Raw genomic sequence first — 20275 nt, 5'->3', positions numbered from 1 at the left:
AAAGCATCAACCCCTGCTGTAATGACTGAATTGGAAAGAAAGGTTTCATGCCGCTTGTTAGTCGTCAACATTTTTACTATGCCAGCTGCAAGAGAAGCAGCTGCATACTCTGGCAACTCGACTAGGGTGGGAGAAATTTAGCCAGCGTCTGGGATTTTCGCAGATAATTTAAGCCCCAGCTTCGCTCCCGCTGGGGGCTGGGGGCCTGCGGGGCCAGGGTGGGGGAACTGGGCTGTGGCGCGCATGCGCAGGTCCTGCAGCCGGGCTCTGGGGAGGCCCTGCTGCCGCCACCGCCGTGGCCCGCGCTGTAACCGCGGCTGCCGCTGCTGCTCCGGGCGGGCGTTGGTGTCGTGTGTCGAGGCGCCCTGTCAGGCGAGGGGGAGCAGCTGGGCGGGGAGAGCCGACTGCCGCGGCGGCGCCTGAGGAACGCAGCCGGGCTCGGGAGCGGCGAGGGCGGGCCGGTCCAGCGGCGGAGGAGCGAGGCGGAGCGAGGCAGGCGGCGCGGGGACCCACCCCAGGCGCCTAGTGTGCGAGGCCGGGCGGGCAGCGGCTGGGAGGCCGAGCGGCGGCCGCTGACAGAGCGCCGGCGACCCCCGGGAGGAGGAGAAGGAGCCGGAGGACGCCCGAGGGACTGCGGGGCCGGGGCAGGCGAGCAGCGGCGCGGCCGCGGGCCATGGACGCGGCGGCGACGGTGGCGGCGGCGGGGGCGAGCCGGGGCGGCGGCGCGGCGCAGAGTCCGCCCGCGGCCAGGTGAGGCTGGGCTGAGCGGGCTCGGGCGCCGCCGCCACTGCTGCTGCTGCCTGGCCGCGGAGCGAGGAGGCGGCGGCGGCGGCTGAAGCGGCGCCGCAGCAGCCGCGCCAAGCAGCGGCGGCCTCGGAGGAAGAGGGGTCGCCGCCCGGGGTTCTTGCGGCCGCCTCTCTTGTCGTCGCAGTATTTCCTGTTCGGATTATCTTTTGCTTCCCTCCAGCTGCCTCCTTGCCCTTAAACTCCCACTCCTTCGTTTCCGCGGTCGAAACTGCCCTCGGCCCCGGGTAGTCTCCCCCGTCTGGGGACGCCCGTGCCTCCCCTCCCGGGCTGCGGGGGAGCCCCTCCGAGACCATGAGGAAATTCAACATCAGGAAGGTGCTGGACGGCCTGACCGCCAGCTCGTCCTCGGCGTCGCAGCAGCAGCAGCAGCAGCAGCATCCGCCTGGGAACCGGGAGCCGGAGATCCAGGAAACGCTCCAGTCCGAGCACTTTCAGCTCTGCAAGGTGAACGGAGCGCGCAGCCCCGCGACGCCGTCATTGAAAAATTGGGGTTGTTTTAAGGGGGCTACTCGGGCTTTACATGGGAATGCAAGGGAAGAGAACGCCAGTAATAATAATAACTCTAATAAAATGCTCGCTCCTCCCCTGGCAAACCTTTCTTCGGTGGGTTATTTTGGAGATTGATACCTTTACTCCTTCTCGTTGATTTTTCTCTCTTCCCTTTGCACATGCAGCAGTCAGTTCAAGGTTGCTTCAAACTATTATCCGACCCTTAATTTGTATTCTGACACTGCCAGTAATAACCTGGAAGCTTTTATATTCAAGCGTTTTAATATGATTCACCAACTTCGAAGTTTCCTTTGGAAACGGTGTCTAATGAATGTTGTTTATCAAAAAGCCAAACCTGTTCTACCACACCTTTGCTCATCACTTTTCCCTTAAAATGTGGTGAGTGGCTTACGATATGAAATCGTAGGGTTCTTTTTATCATTGTTTGTTAAAAAGTTAGTACTGAGATTTTTGCCTGTTAATGGCACGATGATTGCCAAAGCGTTCTGTAATTCAGAAAGAATGATGCAGCGAATTAATTCACCAGCTGCTTAATAAGAAACACAAACTTGTCTCGGTATTAATACCTGCCTTTCTCTTAAATAGCTATGTATTTGTATGTCAGAGTTTCTTAAAAGTGTGTGTGTGTGTGTGTGTGTGTGTATGTCTAATGCCCTAAAATGATTATGGCCTTAATAGTAAATTGCAAAAATATATGTTGTACTCATCTTCGTTCTGTTACAAGTGTAAAATGTTGAGATAGAGGTTTGATTATTGCTCTACTGAATGCTTGACTAAAGTAATTATATGACAGCTTTTCCTTAGAAGTACTTGCGTTAGCATCCAAATAAAATAATGATGAATACTGCCAAAATAAAGTATGAATTGCATTTAATGGGTTTACAGAATTTTGTACTATTGCAAACTTTAGTCATTTGGTGTCGATGTAATAGTATGGAATATTAATAAAATATTTTCTTCTATGGAATACCAGTATGGAAAAGCGAAATTAAAGTATATCGCTGGACTAGGTTTTTGGTTCAGGTTCTATGTGAGTGACTTTGTGAGTGTAGGTTTCACTTATTTTTTTTAAAAGCAGTAAGTGCATGTGTATGTGTTTTGCATCAGTGGTAGTGGTTCTAAATTCTAACGCCTCTGTTGACTTTTCTATTTTTAAATTTCGCTTGCTGCCTTGGTTGCTGTGATGTCACTTGCCCATCCCTAGACTGTTCGCCATGGATTTCCCTATCAACCCTCAGCCCTGGCCTTTGATCCTGTACAGAAGATCCTGGCGGTGGGAACTCAGACTGGTGCTTTAAGGCTGTATCCTTTTTTTAATTTTATTTTTTAACTTCTACTTTTTTAACTTCTCCCCAGTCCTTCTGAGGATTAGTTCCAAAGAAAATTTTTATTTTCCTGTTGGTGTGATCAGATATATACTATGAGAAATCATGTGTTGGCTTTTCCCTTGATTATAATTCATCTTATATACTGCTGTGATGTTTCTCAGCTCTTCGTTTATAGTAGCTAAACATATATCCAAAGAGAGGTCTAAAGTTTTGTTATAATAACTATTTTATTTGTAAGGAGATAGAAGTTTATGAGGAAAAATATATCTGCTTATACTATTGGTCTGATGAATGGGGTATGTTAAGGATGAGATTTAAAGACAATTTAAAAAATATTATGCATGGTAGATATTGAACTTATGACCTATTCTAATAAATTGGAGATTGGATTTGAATCTGAATTTGGTTGTTTTTGACATGTCCGTGTAGAAAAATAATTAGCAGAAGATAAATGCAGCAAATTAATTTTCTATAAAGTTATAAATGGTTAATACTTCTACCATTTTTTAGAGCATTTTCTTGAAAAATGCATAGGGTTAAATTTATTTTCTTGATATATTTTTTCTCTCATAGTCTACATTTGTTATGTATTTGTAAAAACTGTTAGGTTACTATACATTAAACTACTAGTATAGAAAGAATTTTCCTGGTTATGTATGAACTATATTAGTTTTATCAAGCATTTTTTTCAAATGCTTCAAAAGATTTTTTTCAAGATAATTTTTTAGTGAGAGCAGTACAGACTGCTCACTTTCTATTTTTATATTGAAATGTGTTTTCTTTTACTGTGACTTTGAAACATACTTAACCGAAATATATTCTTATTTTTAAACTTAATAAGATTTGAATTCATCCATCTGTAGGATATCTACTTCCTACATATTAATGAGTAATGTGTTGGTGATAAATAGAAAAACAAAGTCACTAGATGATCTCAATAGACATTATTATTGTCCAAAAAAAAAAAAAGGAAGAAAAGAAAGAAAAGAAATATGGGATAAGGGAGGAGCTTTACCTCTTTGCATTTTAGATTTTTCTGGTTCCTGAGAAGGAGCGAGGGAATCTGCATTTGAGTTAAACATGTGCCAGGCATTTTACTTACATTTTAAAGTCATTATTTCAAAGAAGTACTATGTGATATAGATATATATACACACATATATATAAAGATAATGCCTCAAGTTTTATTTGTGATTTAATGTGCTGTCTTCAAAATGCTAATAGAAGTTTTAGGATGGACTATTGAATTGTGTTACTAAGTGAAGTCTACTATATGTAGTAAATACTATGCAGTCATACCTATATAAGCGATAAAATCTGACCAGGCTAGATCTGAATCTGTTAATTTCTGAGACAGTATGTCTCAAGTGCTCTTGCCCAAATATCTAGATGGTTATGACCAGAGTATTTTTTGGCTTCAATTGTTTAGGTATATTTATTCCTGAACTCAATGATCAAGACCATCCAGTTTAGGGTTGTTGTGTGAAGATGGGAATGAAGTTATTTTGTCAGTGTGGGTCCTGAGTGTTCAGCAAAACTATAGTAGACAAGACTAGTATAGCGTTGGATCTAGATGCATTCTTTGGAACTGAAAGCAGTTTCTTTTTTTTCCCAGCAAAAGAATCGCATAACTGGACTAGAAGAAGGAAAGTGAAGTTGAATTAAATAAGCTATTTTTCCATTATTTTGCTTTTCTTTAAAATGAGTTTAGGTTTTACTGTTTTCCCAGTGTGGTCTCGACATTCTTTTGGTAAATAACCTTTTTTCCTTGTAACAGCCAAACTAGCCCTTTTATAATTTAGTGTAATTATAAGTGAGTACCACCAGCAGGGCTGATTTTATAAAACCAGATTCTTAGACAACACTTTTACCCTAATGCTTTTGAGTAATTGATGTGGCACAAAAGGTGTAAATTGTTAGGCCTAGTGCTAATTGCCAATTAAAATCAAGGATCAGGTGGCCAAAATTATCGCTTGTCTATGACTTTTGGTATACTTTTTATAGTTAAGTATGTGAATAAAAGTGAACCTGTAATTACAGTTTGCAATTATACTCTAAAATGTTTTTAGAACCTCCTTAGTAAGAAGGAAGTCTGAAAAACTATTTACCAAATTACTTTCTACTTTGCCTTTTTATGAGATTTCTATGAACATTCCAGAGTGATAAATTGGCTTGCTTGCCAGTAATACCACCTAGTCATTCCTTCTGTTGAGTTTAAGTAGCAGATGAGCTATGAGCTTTATTTATTATGGTTCTGATTTATAGAAAGTGACTAAGCCCTTTTTATTTTATCTCATTTTCCATATATGTGCTTTAAGATATATGTTAGTATCTTTTTCTTTGTTATTTTTGAAACTAGACACCTGAATTCCAAATCTCCACATTGGTTTAACGTGCAGATTTACTACAAGTGTGTATATATTAACTTGGAGCTTTCGTAGATTTTCCTATTGTAATTGGTTTCTTTTGATCCTTTATTCTCTTCTTATATTAGACTCTTGTAATCTGTAACACAATTATCCTAAAAAGTTGTCACATTTTACAGCAGAAAATGGACTTCTAGATAAAGTATTTTCCTTGCAGATTGAAAAGTAGGCGATGTTTTTAGAAGTAAGATTAGGCTATTACAATTCCAAATGTATATGTAGTTTAACTGATGAATGTCATCCTAAATGTCAGAAGACTTTACTAAATTGATTTATTTACTCTGGGTTAAAACCAAAAAACCAGACAAGAAGGGTATAACTGATAGCTAATGTTTGTAGACAAGGATTAATGAAAAATCTGAATCCTTTAATAAGATAAATAATGAGGCAAAATAAATTAAATGTATTTGCTACATTAATGTATAGCAAATGACAGATGATATAAATATGCTGAATGCTAAACCTTCTTGGCTTCTGGAGAGAATATGAGATTGAAGAATGAAGGTATTTTTAATAATGCTGTTGTCTTTATCTAGACTTCTGATTTACTACTAAAATTTCAAATTGCTTCATACTGTAATGTAATCATGGGTTACCCTGATATTATTTTTAAAATAAATTTTTTTCTAAACACAATGAGATCATTTTATATGTGAATATTTCAAGGACTGAGCAGAAAAATGGAATTTCAGGTTTACTGAACTTGTGTAAAAATTTGAGGTTTAAAAATGAATTGTCAAATTATTATGGAAGAACCTCATTCATTGTCTTCTTGACTGGTGGAAAATACAGTGATATAGACAATCTCTATTTTGACCTGGCATGGATTGTCTTTTATAATGCAGAGTAATGTTGCTGGAGACAGGCTTACAAAATGATTTTTTTACCTTAGAGTTGATTTAACAAGCACTTGAGTGTCAGACAACATTAGATTATAAATTGTGGCCTGAATTCTGGTTCCTCTCTTTCCACTAAATAATTACATGTCCTTGAATTAGTTTTTTTTCCTTACTATAAAAATGAAGGTGCAGTATTAAATGATTTCTTCAAGGAAAAATTTTATGATTTCAAGTAGCTATGTATTCTTCTAGAGGAGTAATACAAAAGAAATGAAAATGTGGTCCTTCTCTTCAAAAAGTTTCCAGTTCTAACCGAAGGACTGGAACTAAATAAGCAGTCAAAATTAGAGAATTATTTGGGGCTCTACTGACATTACACAAAGTCAGGTTACATGTAAATTTGTTGCATTTGATGAACATTTCTATACATGGGTAAATAAGGATTCAGAATGACAGAGAGGAAGGAGTGGGAAAATTATTCTAGGCAAGGAAAACAGTATGGGCAAAAGCATGGAAAAGGGAATTATGCTAGTTTGGAGGAATACTAAAAGAGGCTGGTTGGAATAAATGAGTTAGCAGGAGAAATAAGGAGGCTGTTGAGGGTCTTGAATATTAACCTGAGATATCTGCATGATGTTCAGTTAGGAATTATAGTTATGTAATAGGAGATGCTGACAGGAAGAAAGTGTGATTTTTTAGCATGGTTAGTGGTGTAGTGGTATAGATGAAAAGAATGGACCAAGTGAACCTCACAGAAAACTATTAATCCATATAGGTAGTAAAGTGGATCCAAAACAGGGGTGGCAGAATGGGAAGTGGAGAAGGGCATGACTTGTTTGTATAAAATCTTAGGGAGTAACTAAAGATGATAAGGTTTTGCAAGTAAAGTAATGAGGCAGTTACAAGCGAAGTGAAAAACTTGGCAAAGAAGTGGCAGAGAAATGTTGAGTTGAAATTATGTTATCTTTAACTTTTATTGTGTTATCATTTTGAGAGAGGAGCCTAGACTTCCTATTTTAATGTGAGAATTTGATATACTTTTACTGTTTGGTTTTGGTTTTTTTGGCTGGTCCTTGGTGATTTCCAGGATTTTGTTATTGAATTTATGTTTAAAGTCATTAGTAGCTGTTTGGCATTGTCCATTTATTTTCTGTCAGTGTTTCTCAAAGTGGTAGCTTTTTGGGCAGGATAATTCTGTGGGGTTGTCCAGTGCGTTGCAGGATATTTAATATCCTCGTCTCCCACCTACTAAATGCCCATGTTGCCTCCCCTGTCAATGTGGCAACCCAGACCCTCCAAAACACTTCCAGGTGCCCCTGGTTGGGCATTTAGCCCAAGTTCTTCACCAGTTGAATAAGAATAATAATGCTACCTGGCTTGTGAGGTTATTGTCACGGTTAAATCTACTAAAATGTGTGTGTGTAGCTTTTCCGATCATGAAGGGATATTTTGGTGGATACATGATTATTACATTTTATTATAATACGTGATTATTATTCATATGAGAGTTTTTCTGTGGCTTTAATTTTCAGGTCCGTCATTTCTCTCAGTGAATACTGAGTGGCAACTGTGTAGGAAGGCCTCCATTTCATTAATTTTTGTAGCTAATACAAACTTTGAGGAAAAGATATTGAAAAGCACTGTTCTTTTCTTTGAGTTTGTTTTTAAAATGGTTGTGTTCGGCCGGGCATGGTGGCTCACGCCTGTAATCCCAGCACTTTGGGAGGCCAAGGCAGGTGGGTCACGAGGTCAGGTGTTTGAGAACACCCTGACCAACATGGTGAAACCCCATCTCTACTAAAGACACAAAAATTACCCTGGCATGGTGGTGTGTGCCTATAATCCCAGCTGCTCAGGAGGCTGAGGCAGGAGAATCGCTTGAATCTGGGAGGCGGAGGTTACAGTGAGCCAAGATTGTGCCACTGCACTGCAGCCTGGGTGACACAGCAAGACTCCATCTCAAAAAAAAAAGGTTATGTTCTTCTCAACCACAAGTTTTCAAAATTGCGACTTAGATTAATGTGTGTGAAAGTTTCTCACATATAGTAAATGCTAAATTGATTAATGACTTTCTGTACAGTACTTATAAGATAGCATTAGAATATTTTGACTTGCTACTTAATTTTATTCTATAAAACATAATTATGCTATGAAAAAAATTGGAAATGATTTTCGTTTGAAATAGGCTAAAAGTAAAATAATTAGTTTAGAATTTAGCCAGTGTTTTTTCTTGTTTGTTTATTTGTTGTTTTTTTTTTGAGTCAGGGTCTCACTCTGTTACCCTGGCGTGCAGTAGCAGGATTATAGCTCACTTCAACCTCCACCTTCTGGGCTTAAGCAATCCTCCCATCTTGGCCTACCAAGTATTTGGGACCAGAGGTGTGTGCCACCATTATTTTGTTTTATTTTTGGCGGAGACAGAGTTTCACTGTATTGTCCAGGCTGGTCTTGAACTCCTGAGCTCAACTTGCCAAAGTGCTGGGATTACAGGCATGAGCCACCACGCCAGATTTTTGTCCACTCTTCTCCCTCCCCATCATTTTTGTTCATAACCGCTTTCCTCCTCCTCCATCCTTTTTGTTCATGGAAGAGTTTTGGTCATTTGGAATTGTAGTTGTGCAGGAGAAACAAGGAGCTTGAAATACTCAGCTCATACCTCAACTCTTAGCTCCTCATTCAAGAGGACATTGCATAAAAGGAAGAATGAGTGCTGTATCAGCTGTAAGTTGTGATTCTTAGCATAGACTACTGCAGCAGGAGGAATAGGCACATTTATTTCCGAACAACCAGAAATGGAATCTGCTTGGAAACAGTTTATTTTGCAATGGATTTCTTGTGGAGGGAAACAAATGCGATAAAAGCCATGGAATTGAAAAGAATATGTTAACTATTGGAGAATCAAGTCTGTGTTTTGTAAGCCTTTCTGCTTTAAGTAAGATGAGTTTTTTTCTCTGTTGGATGTTCTCTTTGTTTTCTGTTTGGTTTTCAGTATGATTCATTTTAAATTACAATTTAATTTTGCCATCCTAAAGGAAAAAGTAAAGGCACTTTGGAAGAATTACCATTACCTTATTATTAGGAGATTCTTGTTCTAATAATCTTCAGACTTACTTTGTATAAGTGAACTAAAATCTCTGTGCTTCAGTTTCCTTTCTTGTAAAATGAGGAAATTGGGATGTGTTATTTCCAAGAATCCTTCCAACTTTTGGATCTTAGAATTTCTTTTTCTGTGGGGGATTTAGGAATTCTTTGGACTGTGTTCCTGTAGAGGGATCTTCTGGTTGTTTGTTCTGAGTTCCTGTTAAAGAGAATGAAGTATTAGACTCCATACCATTGTGGCTCCCTCAGCTTTGTGTCCATTGACTACATTCATAATCCAAGTCAGTAGAAGCACAAGTGTAAACCTTTGTTTACAGGAGGGACCAGGAAAGAGCATGTGAATGAACTAATAACAAATGTCTTTCTTGAAACAGTAGCTCACATTGAATACTAAGATGGTGGGTTGTAGCATTTTCTGTGTATAACAGATAAGGTTTCATTATGAAATAGGAAACCAGGACTTTTTTTTAATACTATTAACAAAATTTACCTTCTTTCTTGGTTGTTAAATGTCAGGATGTAAAATTAAAATAAATTAACTTAAGAATATTGAATTCCTGATCATATGATCTGATTAATCTTTAGAGATTTATTATAGAGACTATCTCCCTTGAATTGCTAGTATGTAATTTGAGTACTAAATGTGGTAATTGTATACTATAATAACTTAGAGTAATACTTGCTGGGCATTTACATGTAAGTAACTGGACTATAGGCTTGAGTATCACTAAATAAAAGATAAGCTTAAGTGTTGGATCAATTTGGCTTTACTTTTATGTCCTGGAAGAGGCAATTATTTACAAGAAGAATTTTTTTCTTTTTTTTTTTTTGAGATAAGGTTTCGCTCTGGAATACAGTGGCACAATCACAGGTCGCTGCAGCCTAGACCTCCCAGGCTCACTGATCTTCCTGCCTCAGCTTGCCAAATAGTTGGGACCACAGATGTGAGCCTCCTTACCTGGCTCACATAATTTTGTGTGTGTGTGTGTGTGTGTGCGTGTGTGTATTTTTTTTCTTTTTCTTTTTCTTTTTTCTTTTTTGCAAAGATGGGGTCGTAGTATGTTGCTGAGGCTGGTCTCCTGGGCTCAAACTGGGATTAAAGATTATGAGCTACTGTGCCCAGCTACAAGAAGAAAATTAATAATTAGGATATCAGTAATATGGCAGTAATAATTAGTAATAATCAGAATGTGTATTTGTTTTCGATGTTTAAATGAGAGTTTCTTGAGCTGATTTGCTATATTAGCATCATCAGAAGGTATACTTGGTATTTTGGGATGGCAGATTAAGGAAATAGTTTTTGGTTTGACCTAAACAGATGTTTATCTGTTTAAGAGTATAACAGATTGATACAGAGAAAAGGGCATTTCACTATTAATACCTTTTAGATTTGGATTTGAATTAAGATCGATTTTAAACATATTGTCATTCTACAAAAGTTCTTGGGAAGCAAAACAAAGTGATTACTGACTTGATTTTTATGAAATAAACTAAGAGTTCATAAAACTATAATCATACAAAACTGCCAAAAGGTACTTGATACATTTCTCTTCCCTTAGTCATATGCAGCACACATTCTAAGGAGAAGTTATGGTACTTTCTGATTTAATTACTCAGACTTCCTGTAGAGACATTCAGGTTTCTATACAATTATTTTGTACTTTAATTTGAACACATTTCTGATCTTTATTAGCAGCCATAAAAATAAGGACTTTTTCATGATCTTCTATGTATCTGTATTATCATTTTTAAATAATTTAAGTGTAATGCCATCATCTACTTTCAGATTTAGCAATTCTAGTTGATTGGTTTAATCTCTTATTTTCCTCATATTTACTTTTAAATACATTTTGTACACCAGCTCTGTTTACCATGTAACTTATCTTTTTTCTTTTGGCCATGAGTGGAAGGTAAGCTGAGGTGAAGGCGGTAGGGGTAAGAATTGTTGACGCAGTTGGCTGCCTACAGTCAGTGTTCCGCAATGGCCATGTGTTTAGTGATCCTTAAGTCTAGAAGTCTAGAATAAACTTTTCTGTGTTTAAATAATTCTTATGTTTAAAACCCAGTGTCTTTGTCTTTGTGACATATGTTTTGGTTTGATTCCATCCCCACTTCTAACCTATTTAGCCATATTTTTCTTAGATGAGCCTTTAAGATTTTGATTTCTATATTGCCATTTCTTTATAAGTAATATGTGACATTAAATGTCTAAAAATAGACCTTTTGGAAGTTATAGCTGTAATATGGAGTGGCATTTTCTTTTAAAATAACCTATGAAGAATGTTACAGGATATGACAAGATACAGTGCAGTCCAAAGTAATGCAAATCAGCAAAATCAGCCAGTATCGTCTCCTTTATCAAGAGTCCAGAAATTAGATAGTAGAAGTGTATAAATTATAAAATCAAGACGAGGGAACGTACGGATTCCTAAATGATCAACTTTATGTCCTTCAGTAAGGATCATAGGGTGGATGAGTATGTGTGTGTGCGCAGACATTTAAAGAAGATCTAAGTCTTTAGGAGTCAGCGAACATTTCCTATATAAGGCTGGATAGCAAATTATGGTAGGCTTTGTGGTCTCTGTGACAGCTGCTAAGCTCTGCTTATATGTAGCACAATGCAACCAAAAACAATATGTAAAGAATAAGTGTGCGTCAATAAAACTTTATTTATAAAATCAAGCAGTTGGCTGGATTTGGTCCACAGGCCAAAGTTTGCCAATCTCTGCCTTAGTTTATCAGCCTGGCTTGTTTTTAAAGGATATGCAGAGAAGAATGTTCAGTAAGAAATACATTTTTATGTTTAAATTTCATTAATAGCACTTGCTGCTAGTTGAAATTTCATCACAAATAAAAGAGTCCTAAAAAGAATCAGTAATTTTTTTTTTTTTTTTTTTTTTGAGACAAGATCTGGCTCCGTTGCCCAGGTAGAGTATAGTGGTGCTATCTGGGCTCACTACAGCCTCTGCCTCCCAGGCTCAAGGGATCCTCCCACCTCAGTCCCCCAAGTAGCTGGGACTCCAGGCGCCTGCCACCACGCCTGGCTAGTTTTTGTATTTTTTTGTAGAGATGGGGTTTTGTCATTTTGCCCAGGCTGGTCTTGAACTCGTGAGCTCAAGCCATCCACCCACCTCAGCCTCCTAGAGTACTTGCATTATAGGCGTGAGCCACTGCGCCTAGCCAAGAATCAGTAATTTTTAATAATACACAGTAACTCTATATATCAAGGTAGATTATTTTTATAGTTTCTTTTTTAATCTTGTGAGAGGGGTGTTATCTCTATTGAATTATGATTAGTATAATAATAAAGGTAGCTTAATTAGGCTGGGTGCGGTGGCTCACGCCTGTTATCCCAGCACTTTGGGAGGCCGAGGCAGGCAGATCACGATGTCAGGAGATCCAGAGGATCCTGGCTAGCACGGTGAAACCCCGTCTCTACTAAAAAAAAAAAAAAAAAAAAAAAAAACACACACACACACACAATTAGCCGGGAGTGGTGGCAGGTGCCTGGAGTCTCAGCTACTTGGGAGGCTGAGGCAGGAGAATGGCATGAACCCGGGAGGCAGAGCTTGCAGTGAGCTGAGATCCAGCCACTGCACTCCAGCCTGGGTGACAGAGGGAGACTCTGTCTCAAAAAAAAAAAAAAAAAAGTAGCTTAATTAGGCATCCTTTGAGGGTAGTTTAATGATTAGCTCAATAATTGAAGTGCTTAGCTTGACTTCCTAATTTTAATTAAAAATATACTTGCCTTGTAGCTTTTTCTTAATATCTTTCTTAATATCATATACATATGTGTAGTACATTTAGATAGATGCCTTTAAAGATAAAAGTGAATGTAAACATTTTATTAAAATATTGTGGCTTCTTTGATGTTACAGATGTTTGTCTAAAATAACTGGGAAAAAAACTACCTGAAAAATGAATAATGTATTTTTAAAAAATTCATGGCTGGGAACAGTTGCTCACGCCTGTAATCCCAGCTTTGGGAGGCTGAGGCAGGCGGATCACCTGAGGTCAGGAGTTCGAGACCAGCCTGATCAACATGGTGAAACACCGTCTCTACTAAAAATACAAAAATTAGCCAAGCGTGGTGGCAGGTGCCTGTAATCCCAGCTACTCGGGAGGCTGTGGCAGGAGAATCACTTGAACCCGGGAGGCGGAGGTTGCAGTGAGCTGAGATCGTGCCACTGCACTCCAGCCTGGGTGATAGAGTGAGACTCCGTTTCAAAAACAAAAAACAAAACAAACAGACAAAAAATTCACAAGGCTCCTAGAAGAAAATTCAGATTTTTGGCCACTTTCTTTAGAATCAGATATATTACATGCTTCTTGTTGGAAAGAACATACATGGTAATTTAATTGGAAACTGAAATTATATCTACTTTTTGAAAATATTTAATAGTTGCCCACTGACCACTTTTTGCATTTTTCCAGTAGCAGTAAATAAAAATATAATTTTATTTAGTAAATGAGGCTAATTTTTACTTGATTTCATTTCTCCAACTAGTATTCTTTTGGAAGTATATGTAAATATATATATGACAAATGAAATAACATGCTGAGCATATTTCTTTATATTTATTGGAGCTATGATTTTAACGTGAACATTCACCTAGCAAGATTTTTAAATAAAAAGTAGCTGTTAATTTTTGTTTTATATTAATCTTCATTGAAAAATAAGGTTTGCTTTATACAGCTTGTTATTTGTAAAAGATATGATGAGTCCTAGAACTTACATGGTAGTTATTGTTAAACATCAAGTTTTAAACAGTTGGAGGTGTTTTAATAATAGTGTTTGGTCTTTTTTTTTTTTTTTTTTTTTCCGAAATAAGTGCAGTCTGGAACTTTTGAAGCTTTTCCTGGTGAAGTTGTTTGTTGAAGAGTGCTTAATCCTGCTCTTTCTTGAAAGTACATAGTCTTTTCTTGTGATAGCAGTACCTCTGCTTTTTCACAGCAGCACTCTGTCAGAGGTGACTATAAATCTGGCGGCATCAGCTATTGCAGTACTTTCTGCTAAATGTTTTTCCTTTTGTGTGTTTGTCTCTTTTTGTCTTTTGAAAAGGAGAAGAGTTGAAACAGATTTTTTCCATCTGTGCTTTTTTGCACTGTATTTTTCATAATGTGTTGTATTTTTCTTTTAAAATTAACTGAACATAGTTGAGAAAAGAACTTAGCCATTAGGCATCTGGGAATGGATGCTGGGATAAAAAGCTGTTTTTACTTACATGTGAGAATTTACATTCTTTCTTGTTCATTTAACCCAGACCACTCTTGTTTATGACTACATAGTAAATAGTAGTTTGAACAAGTGATTCCTTTAAAAGTATATTTGTATATCAAAAACCATTCTAAGTAATGGCCTGTGATAATAAATATAATTCATTTTTGCCTCTTCAAAAATAGTCCTAACTCCAAAACAGTGAATATTAAGAATGATTGTTTTCAACCACTCTAATTTGTTTACAAATAATAATAAATTTCTTACTAAAAATAATAGTGGAAGGAGATAACTAGAGGCCTATTCCAACCCAGTGAATACTATAATTACATATTAGTCTGAATGCTGCAATTTTCTGTTGTAGTGCTTGTTTTATTCGCATTAAAAGAAAGCAGTTGACCGAACTAAGTTTTCAGATCCTGTTGGACATTTGTAAAATGTTACAATTGTCTTGACTTAAAGTTTTAAATGTTGATGTACACATTTTTTCATGGTTATTCTTAGCATTTTGTTAAATTTTTACTGCAGAAATAGTTCATTTTGTAGTTTTACTTAAATGAGATTAGCAGAATATTAGCATTGAGTAAGCAGTAAAAATTAATTTTGCCTACTCTTATTATCTTGATGATGTGGCTATCTTCATTTTTAATATATTTTCTAAACAGACTTCATTTTTTAGTGCAGTTTTAGGTTCATAGCAAAAATAAATGGAAGGTACAGAGATATTCTATATACTGCCTGTCCCAAAACATTTGTAACCTTCTCCATTATCAGCAGAGTGGTACACTGAATCTACATTGACACATCACTTTCATCCAAAGTCTTTATGATAGGGTTCATTCTTTGTACAATTTATGAGTTTAGACAAATATAATTACATGTCTTTCATCATTATAATATCATGCAGAATATTCTCATGTCCAGAGTTTTGTGCTGTTCCTCATGTAGATCTTGTACGTATTTGTTAGATTTATATTTAAGTATTTCATTTTCTGGGGTGCTAATATAAATTTCAAATAATTTCAGATTAATTATTTCAAATTCCACTGGTTCTTTTGTGGTATATAAGGAAGGCACTGACCTTTTTTTTTTTTCTTTTTTAGAGACAGGATCTTGCCCTGTTTCCCAGGCTGGAGTGTGGTGGCACAAACACAGCTCACTGCATCCTCGACCTCCTGGGTTCAAGCAATCTTTCTACCTCAGCCTCCTGAGTAATTGGGACCACAGGTGCACACCACCACACGCAACTAATTTTTACGTTTGTTGTAGAGACAGGGTTTTGGCATGTCAGCCAGGCTTGTCTTGAACTCCTGGACTCCAGTGATCTTACCTCCCAAAGTACTGGGGTTTACAGGCATGAGCCACTGCGCCTGGGTGTGAATGAGTTTTATATGTTAAGCTTGCATATCCTGGCCGCTTTGCTATAGTCACATATTGGTTGCAGGAGTTTTTCTGTTGATTCTTTCTGATAGCTGCGTAGTTGATCATGTTATCAGTGAACAAAGACAGTTTTCTTTCTTTCTTCCTAATCTATCTGTATACATTTTATTTCCTTTGCTCATTGCATTAGCTGGTGCTCCCATTACGGTGTTGAAAGTTGTGATAAGAGGGATATCCTTGCCTTGTTTCTGATTGCAGTGGAGAAACTTCGAGTGTCTTGCTATTAAGTGTGTTATCTGTAGGTTTTATGTAGATGTTCTTTATCAAGTTGAGGATCTTCCCCTGTATTCCTAGTTTACTGACAGTGTTTATCTGGAATGAGTGTTGGATTTTCTGCATCAGTTGATATAATCATGTGATTTTTCTTTTTTAACCTGTTAATGTAATGGATTACATTAATTGGTTTTCAAATGTTGAACTAGACTTGCATACCTGGTATAAATCTCATTTGGTCATACTGTGTGATTCTTTTTATACATTATTGAATTCAGTTTGGTAAAATTTTATTGAGAATTTTTGCATGCATCTTCATGAGAGGGATTGATCTTAGTTTTCTTTTCTCGTAGTGCCTTTGGTATTTGTATTAGTGTAATGCTGGGCTAATAAAATGAGTTAGAATATATTTCCTCTGCTTTTGTCTTCTGAAAGAGACTAGAAATTTGGCATAATTCACCAGTTAACCCATCTGGTCCTGGTACTTTCTGTTTTGGGAATCTGTTAATTGATTCAGTTTCTTTAATGTATACAGGCCTATTCAGATTGTCTCTTTCTTCTTGTGTGACTTTTGGTAGGTTGTATCTTTCAAGGAGTTGGTCCATTTCATCTGTGCCATCAAAATTGTGGGCATAGATTTGTTTTTAGTATTCCTTTATTATCCTTTTAATGTCCATGGAAATTAAAGTGATGTCCGTCTTTCATTTCTGATGTTAGTAATTTGTGTCCCCTCTCCTTTTTCCTTAGCCTGGCTAGAAGCTTATTGATTTTTTTTTTGAAGGAAGCAGCTTTTAGTTTTGTTGATTTTTCTCCTTTGATCTCTTGTATTCAGTTTCACTGATGTCTTTCTTAACTGTCATTATTTATTTTCTTCTGCTTACTTTGGATTCAGTTTCCTCCTCTTTTTGTAGTTTCTTAAAGTGGAAATGATTGATTTTAGCTGTTTCTTCTTTAATATATATGAATTGAATGGTATACATTCCCTTTAAGTACTATTTTCTGTGTTTCCCACAAATTTTGATAAGTTGTTTTCATTTTTATTTAGTTCAAAACATTTAAAAATTTTTCTCGTAATATCTTTTTTGACCCAAGTGTTACTAGAATTGTTTTGTTTAATCTCCACATATTTTGGGATTTTCCAGCTCTTTTTGTTATCAATTTTTAGTTTACTTCCATTGTGTTCCAAGAGCTGCCATTGTATAATTTGTATTCTTTTAAATTTTTTGAGGTATATTTTATGGCACAGAATATAGTCTATCTTGGTTAATGTTCCATGCGAGTTTGAGAAGAATGTGTATTTTGCTGTTACTGGATAACGTAGACTGTAGATGTCCATTATATCTAGTTGGTAGAGGGTGGTGTTGAGTTCAGCTCTGTTGGCACTTTTTTTCTGCCTGCTGGATCTGTCCATTTCTGATAGAGGGATATTAAGGTTTACAACTGTAATAGTGGATTCATATATTTCTCCTTGCAGTTTTATGAGTTTTTGTCTCATATATTTTGACACTCTGTTCTTAGGCTCAAACACTTTAAGGATTGTTGTGCCTTCGTGGAGAATTGACTCTTTTTTCATTTTGTAATGCCCCTCTTTATCTCTGATAACTTTCCTTGGTCTGAAGTCTGTGTGTGAAATTAATATAGCTACTTTGCTTTCTTTTGTTAGTGATAGCATGGCATATCTTTCTTCATCTATTTATTTTTATCCTATATGTGTCTTTATATTTAAAGTGAATTTCTTACAGACAGCGTATATAGCTGGGTCTTAGTTTTAGACCCACTTTGATGATCTGTCTTTTAATTGGTGTAGTGAATGTTGATATACTTTGAATAATACCTACCATATTTGTTACTGTTCTCTATTTGTTGCCCTTGTTTTTGTTTCTATTTTTGTTTCCCATTCTTTTTATGCCTCTTGTGGTTTTAATTGAGCATTTTATATGGTTCCACATTTTCTCTTCTTTCTTAGCATATCAGTTTCTTAGTGTATCAGTTATACTTTTTAAATTTTTTAAAATAGTTGCTCTAGAATATACAGTATACATTTAGAATTAATCTGGGTCTACTTTGAAAGAACACTATACTGCTTCACAGGTAATATGAGTACCTTATAATAACAAGAAGAAATTGTAATTCTTTTTTTTTTTTTTTTTGAGGCGGTGTCTCGCTCTGTCGCCCAGGCTGGAGTGCTGTGGCATGATCTCGGCTCACTGCAAGCTCCGCCTCCCGGGTTCATGCCATTCTCCTGCCTCAGCCTCCCGAGTATAGCTGGGACTATAGGCTCCTGCCACCACGACCGGCTAATTTTTTTATTTTTAGTAGAGATGGAGTTTCACCGTGTTAGCCAGGATGGTCTCGATCTCCTGACCTCGTGATCCGCCCACCTCGGGCTCCCAAAGTGCCGAGATTACAAGCGTGAGCCACCGCACCCGGCCTGTAATTCTTTACTGTCATCACTTATGTCATTGCTGTCATTCATTTTGCCTATATATAAGCATATGTAAGTGTTTATATATATAAGCATACATAAACTGAATACATTGTTGCTGTCATTATTTTGAACAAACTATTACTACTAGATCAATTAAGAAATAGAAAAGTTTTTATTTTTGCCTCTATTTATTTCTCTGATGCTGTCTTCCTTTATGTAGAGCTGAGTTTCTGATCTATGTCATTTTCTTTAAGAAAAAAACAACTCTGACATTTTTTGCAGTGCAGGTCAACTGGCAGTAAATTTAGTCAGTTTTTGTTTGGGCAAGTTTTTATTACTCCTTCAGTTTTGAAGGCTAATTTTGCAGTGCACAGAATTCCAGGTTTTTTTTTTTTTTAACTTTCTGCACTTGAAATGTTTTATTTCCCTCTCTTCTTGCCTGCGTGGTTTCTTGTGAGAGGTCAGAAATAATTTTTATCTCTGCACCTCTGTTGGTAAGGTGTTTTTCCAATGGCTTCTTTCAAGAATTTTTTTTTAATCTTTGCATTTCTGCAATTTGAATGTAATATGTCTAGGTGTAGCCTTTTTTTTTTTTTTTAAAGCATTTATTCTGCTTGGTATTTTCTTAGCTTCTTGAATTTGTGGTTGGTATCTGACATTGATTTAGGGGAAATTCGCAGTCATTATTGCTTTAAATGTTTCTTTCTGTTCCTCCTTCTCCTGGTTTTCCTGTTACATGTACACCTTTTGTCGTTGTCTCACTGTTCTCAGATACTCTGTTCTGTTTTTTCCAGTCTTTTTTCTCTTTGCTTTTCAATTTTGGACATTTCTGTTGAGGTATCCTCAGATTAAGAGATTCTGTCCTTAGCTGTGTCCAGACTACTATTGAGTCTGTCAAAGGCATTCTTTACTTCTGTTAGTGTTTTTGGACTCTAGCATTTCTTTTTGACCGGTTCTTAGAATTTCTGTCTTTCTGCTTATATTGCCCATCTGTTGTTTGGTATTGTCTCCTTTATCCATTAGCTCCCTTAGCATATAGATCATGGTTGTTTTAAATTCCCAGTCTGATAACGCCACATTACTGCCATTTCTAAGTCTGATTCTGATGCTTGCTCTATCTCTTCCAACTGTATTTTTTGCCTTTTAATTTTTTCCTGATATCTGGACATGATGTACTAAGTAAAAGGAACTGCTGTAAATAGGCCTTTGGTAATGGTATGGGGGGAAGGGAAGTGTGCTATAGTCCTGTCATTAGCTGTCAGTTTTTTAGTGAGTCTATGCTCTTGCACTGTGAACTTTAGGAGTGCTTCTTAATCTCTTCTTCCCACACTTCCTCCTGCTCCCTTTTAGGTGGAATAGGAGGGCTAAAGTGGGCTGGAGTTGCGTACTTCTCTTCTTCTACTTGGAAGACTTGGGCCCACTGGAGTGAGTGATTTTTCTTCTCTCAGGTTAGTTGGTCTCTGATAAAACCCCAGCAGGTTAGTCTCTGGTAAAACTCTTATTTCTGAAGGCAGACCTTGTTGTTAAGAACAGAATATGCTCTTGCATATTTAAAAATGATTGCCTTTTCTCTTCCCTCTGCTGGTAGCGTGAGGGAATTTTCTCCAGTATTCATTGCGGAACCTGCTCAAGCTTTAGAGGTGAAATTTACAAAGATGTGGGGACATCTCTATGACTGGGTTTCCCTGGAGTTTTTGATTTTCTGACTTGTTTATTTTGAGCCTCCAGCTATTCCTCCGTTACAGTGCTTGCTTCCTTACCCAGACACTGGTTTTCACAGAAGTTTGTGCTTATGGGTTTCTGCTTTTAGCAAGTTGTGATTCTCTGTATCCACTTGTCTGTCTTTCCAGTTTGGGGGTAGTGGCTTGTCTTGTGATCTCACTTCTCTTACAGATCTTTAAGAAGAGTTGTTCATTTTCCAGTTTGTTCAGCTTTTTAGTTCTTGTTAAGATAAAATGATGATTTCC

At 37.3% G+C, this 20275-nt stretch overlaps 1 protein-coding gene across 4 annotated transcripts in view; it reads left to right on the top strand.

The window, feature by feature from the left end:
- Positions 1-835: 835 nt before the first annotated feature.
- Positions 836-20275, top strand: part of STXBP5 (syntaxin binding protein 5) — a 191881-nt gene continuing 172441 nt past the window's right edge. For all 4 annotated transcript variants that reach the window (XR_007724950.1, XM_050787300.1, XM_050787299.1 and 1 more), the window contains exons 1-2: positions 836-1251; positions 2522-2619. Coding sequence is in view for 3 of the 4 variants with exons in the window: in XM_050787300.1 (XP_050643257.1) it covers positions 1099-1251; positions 2522-2619 (251 nt within the window). In the remaining variant the exon portion in view is untranslated. The remainder of the gene's footprint in view (positions 1252-2521; positions 2620-20275) is intronic.

This window comes from Macaca thibetana, chromosome 4 (assembly GCF_024542745.1).
Source record: "Macaca thibetana thibetana isolate TM-01 chromosome 4, ASM2454274v1, whole genome shotgun sequence".
In the NCBI taxonomy this organism is placed as follows: domain Eukaryota; kingdom Metazoa; phylum Chordata; class Mammalia; order Primates; family Cercopithecidae; genus Macaca; species Macaca thibetana.
Note: the sequence above shows the minus strand (reverse complement) of the source record. Positions and strands in the feature narration are given on the sequence as shown.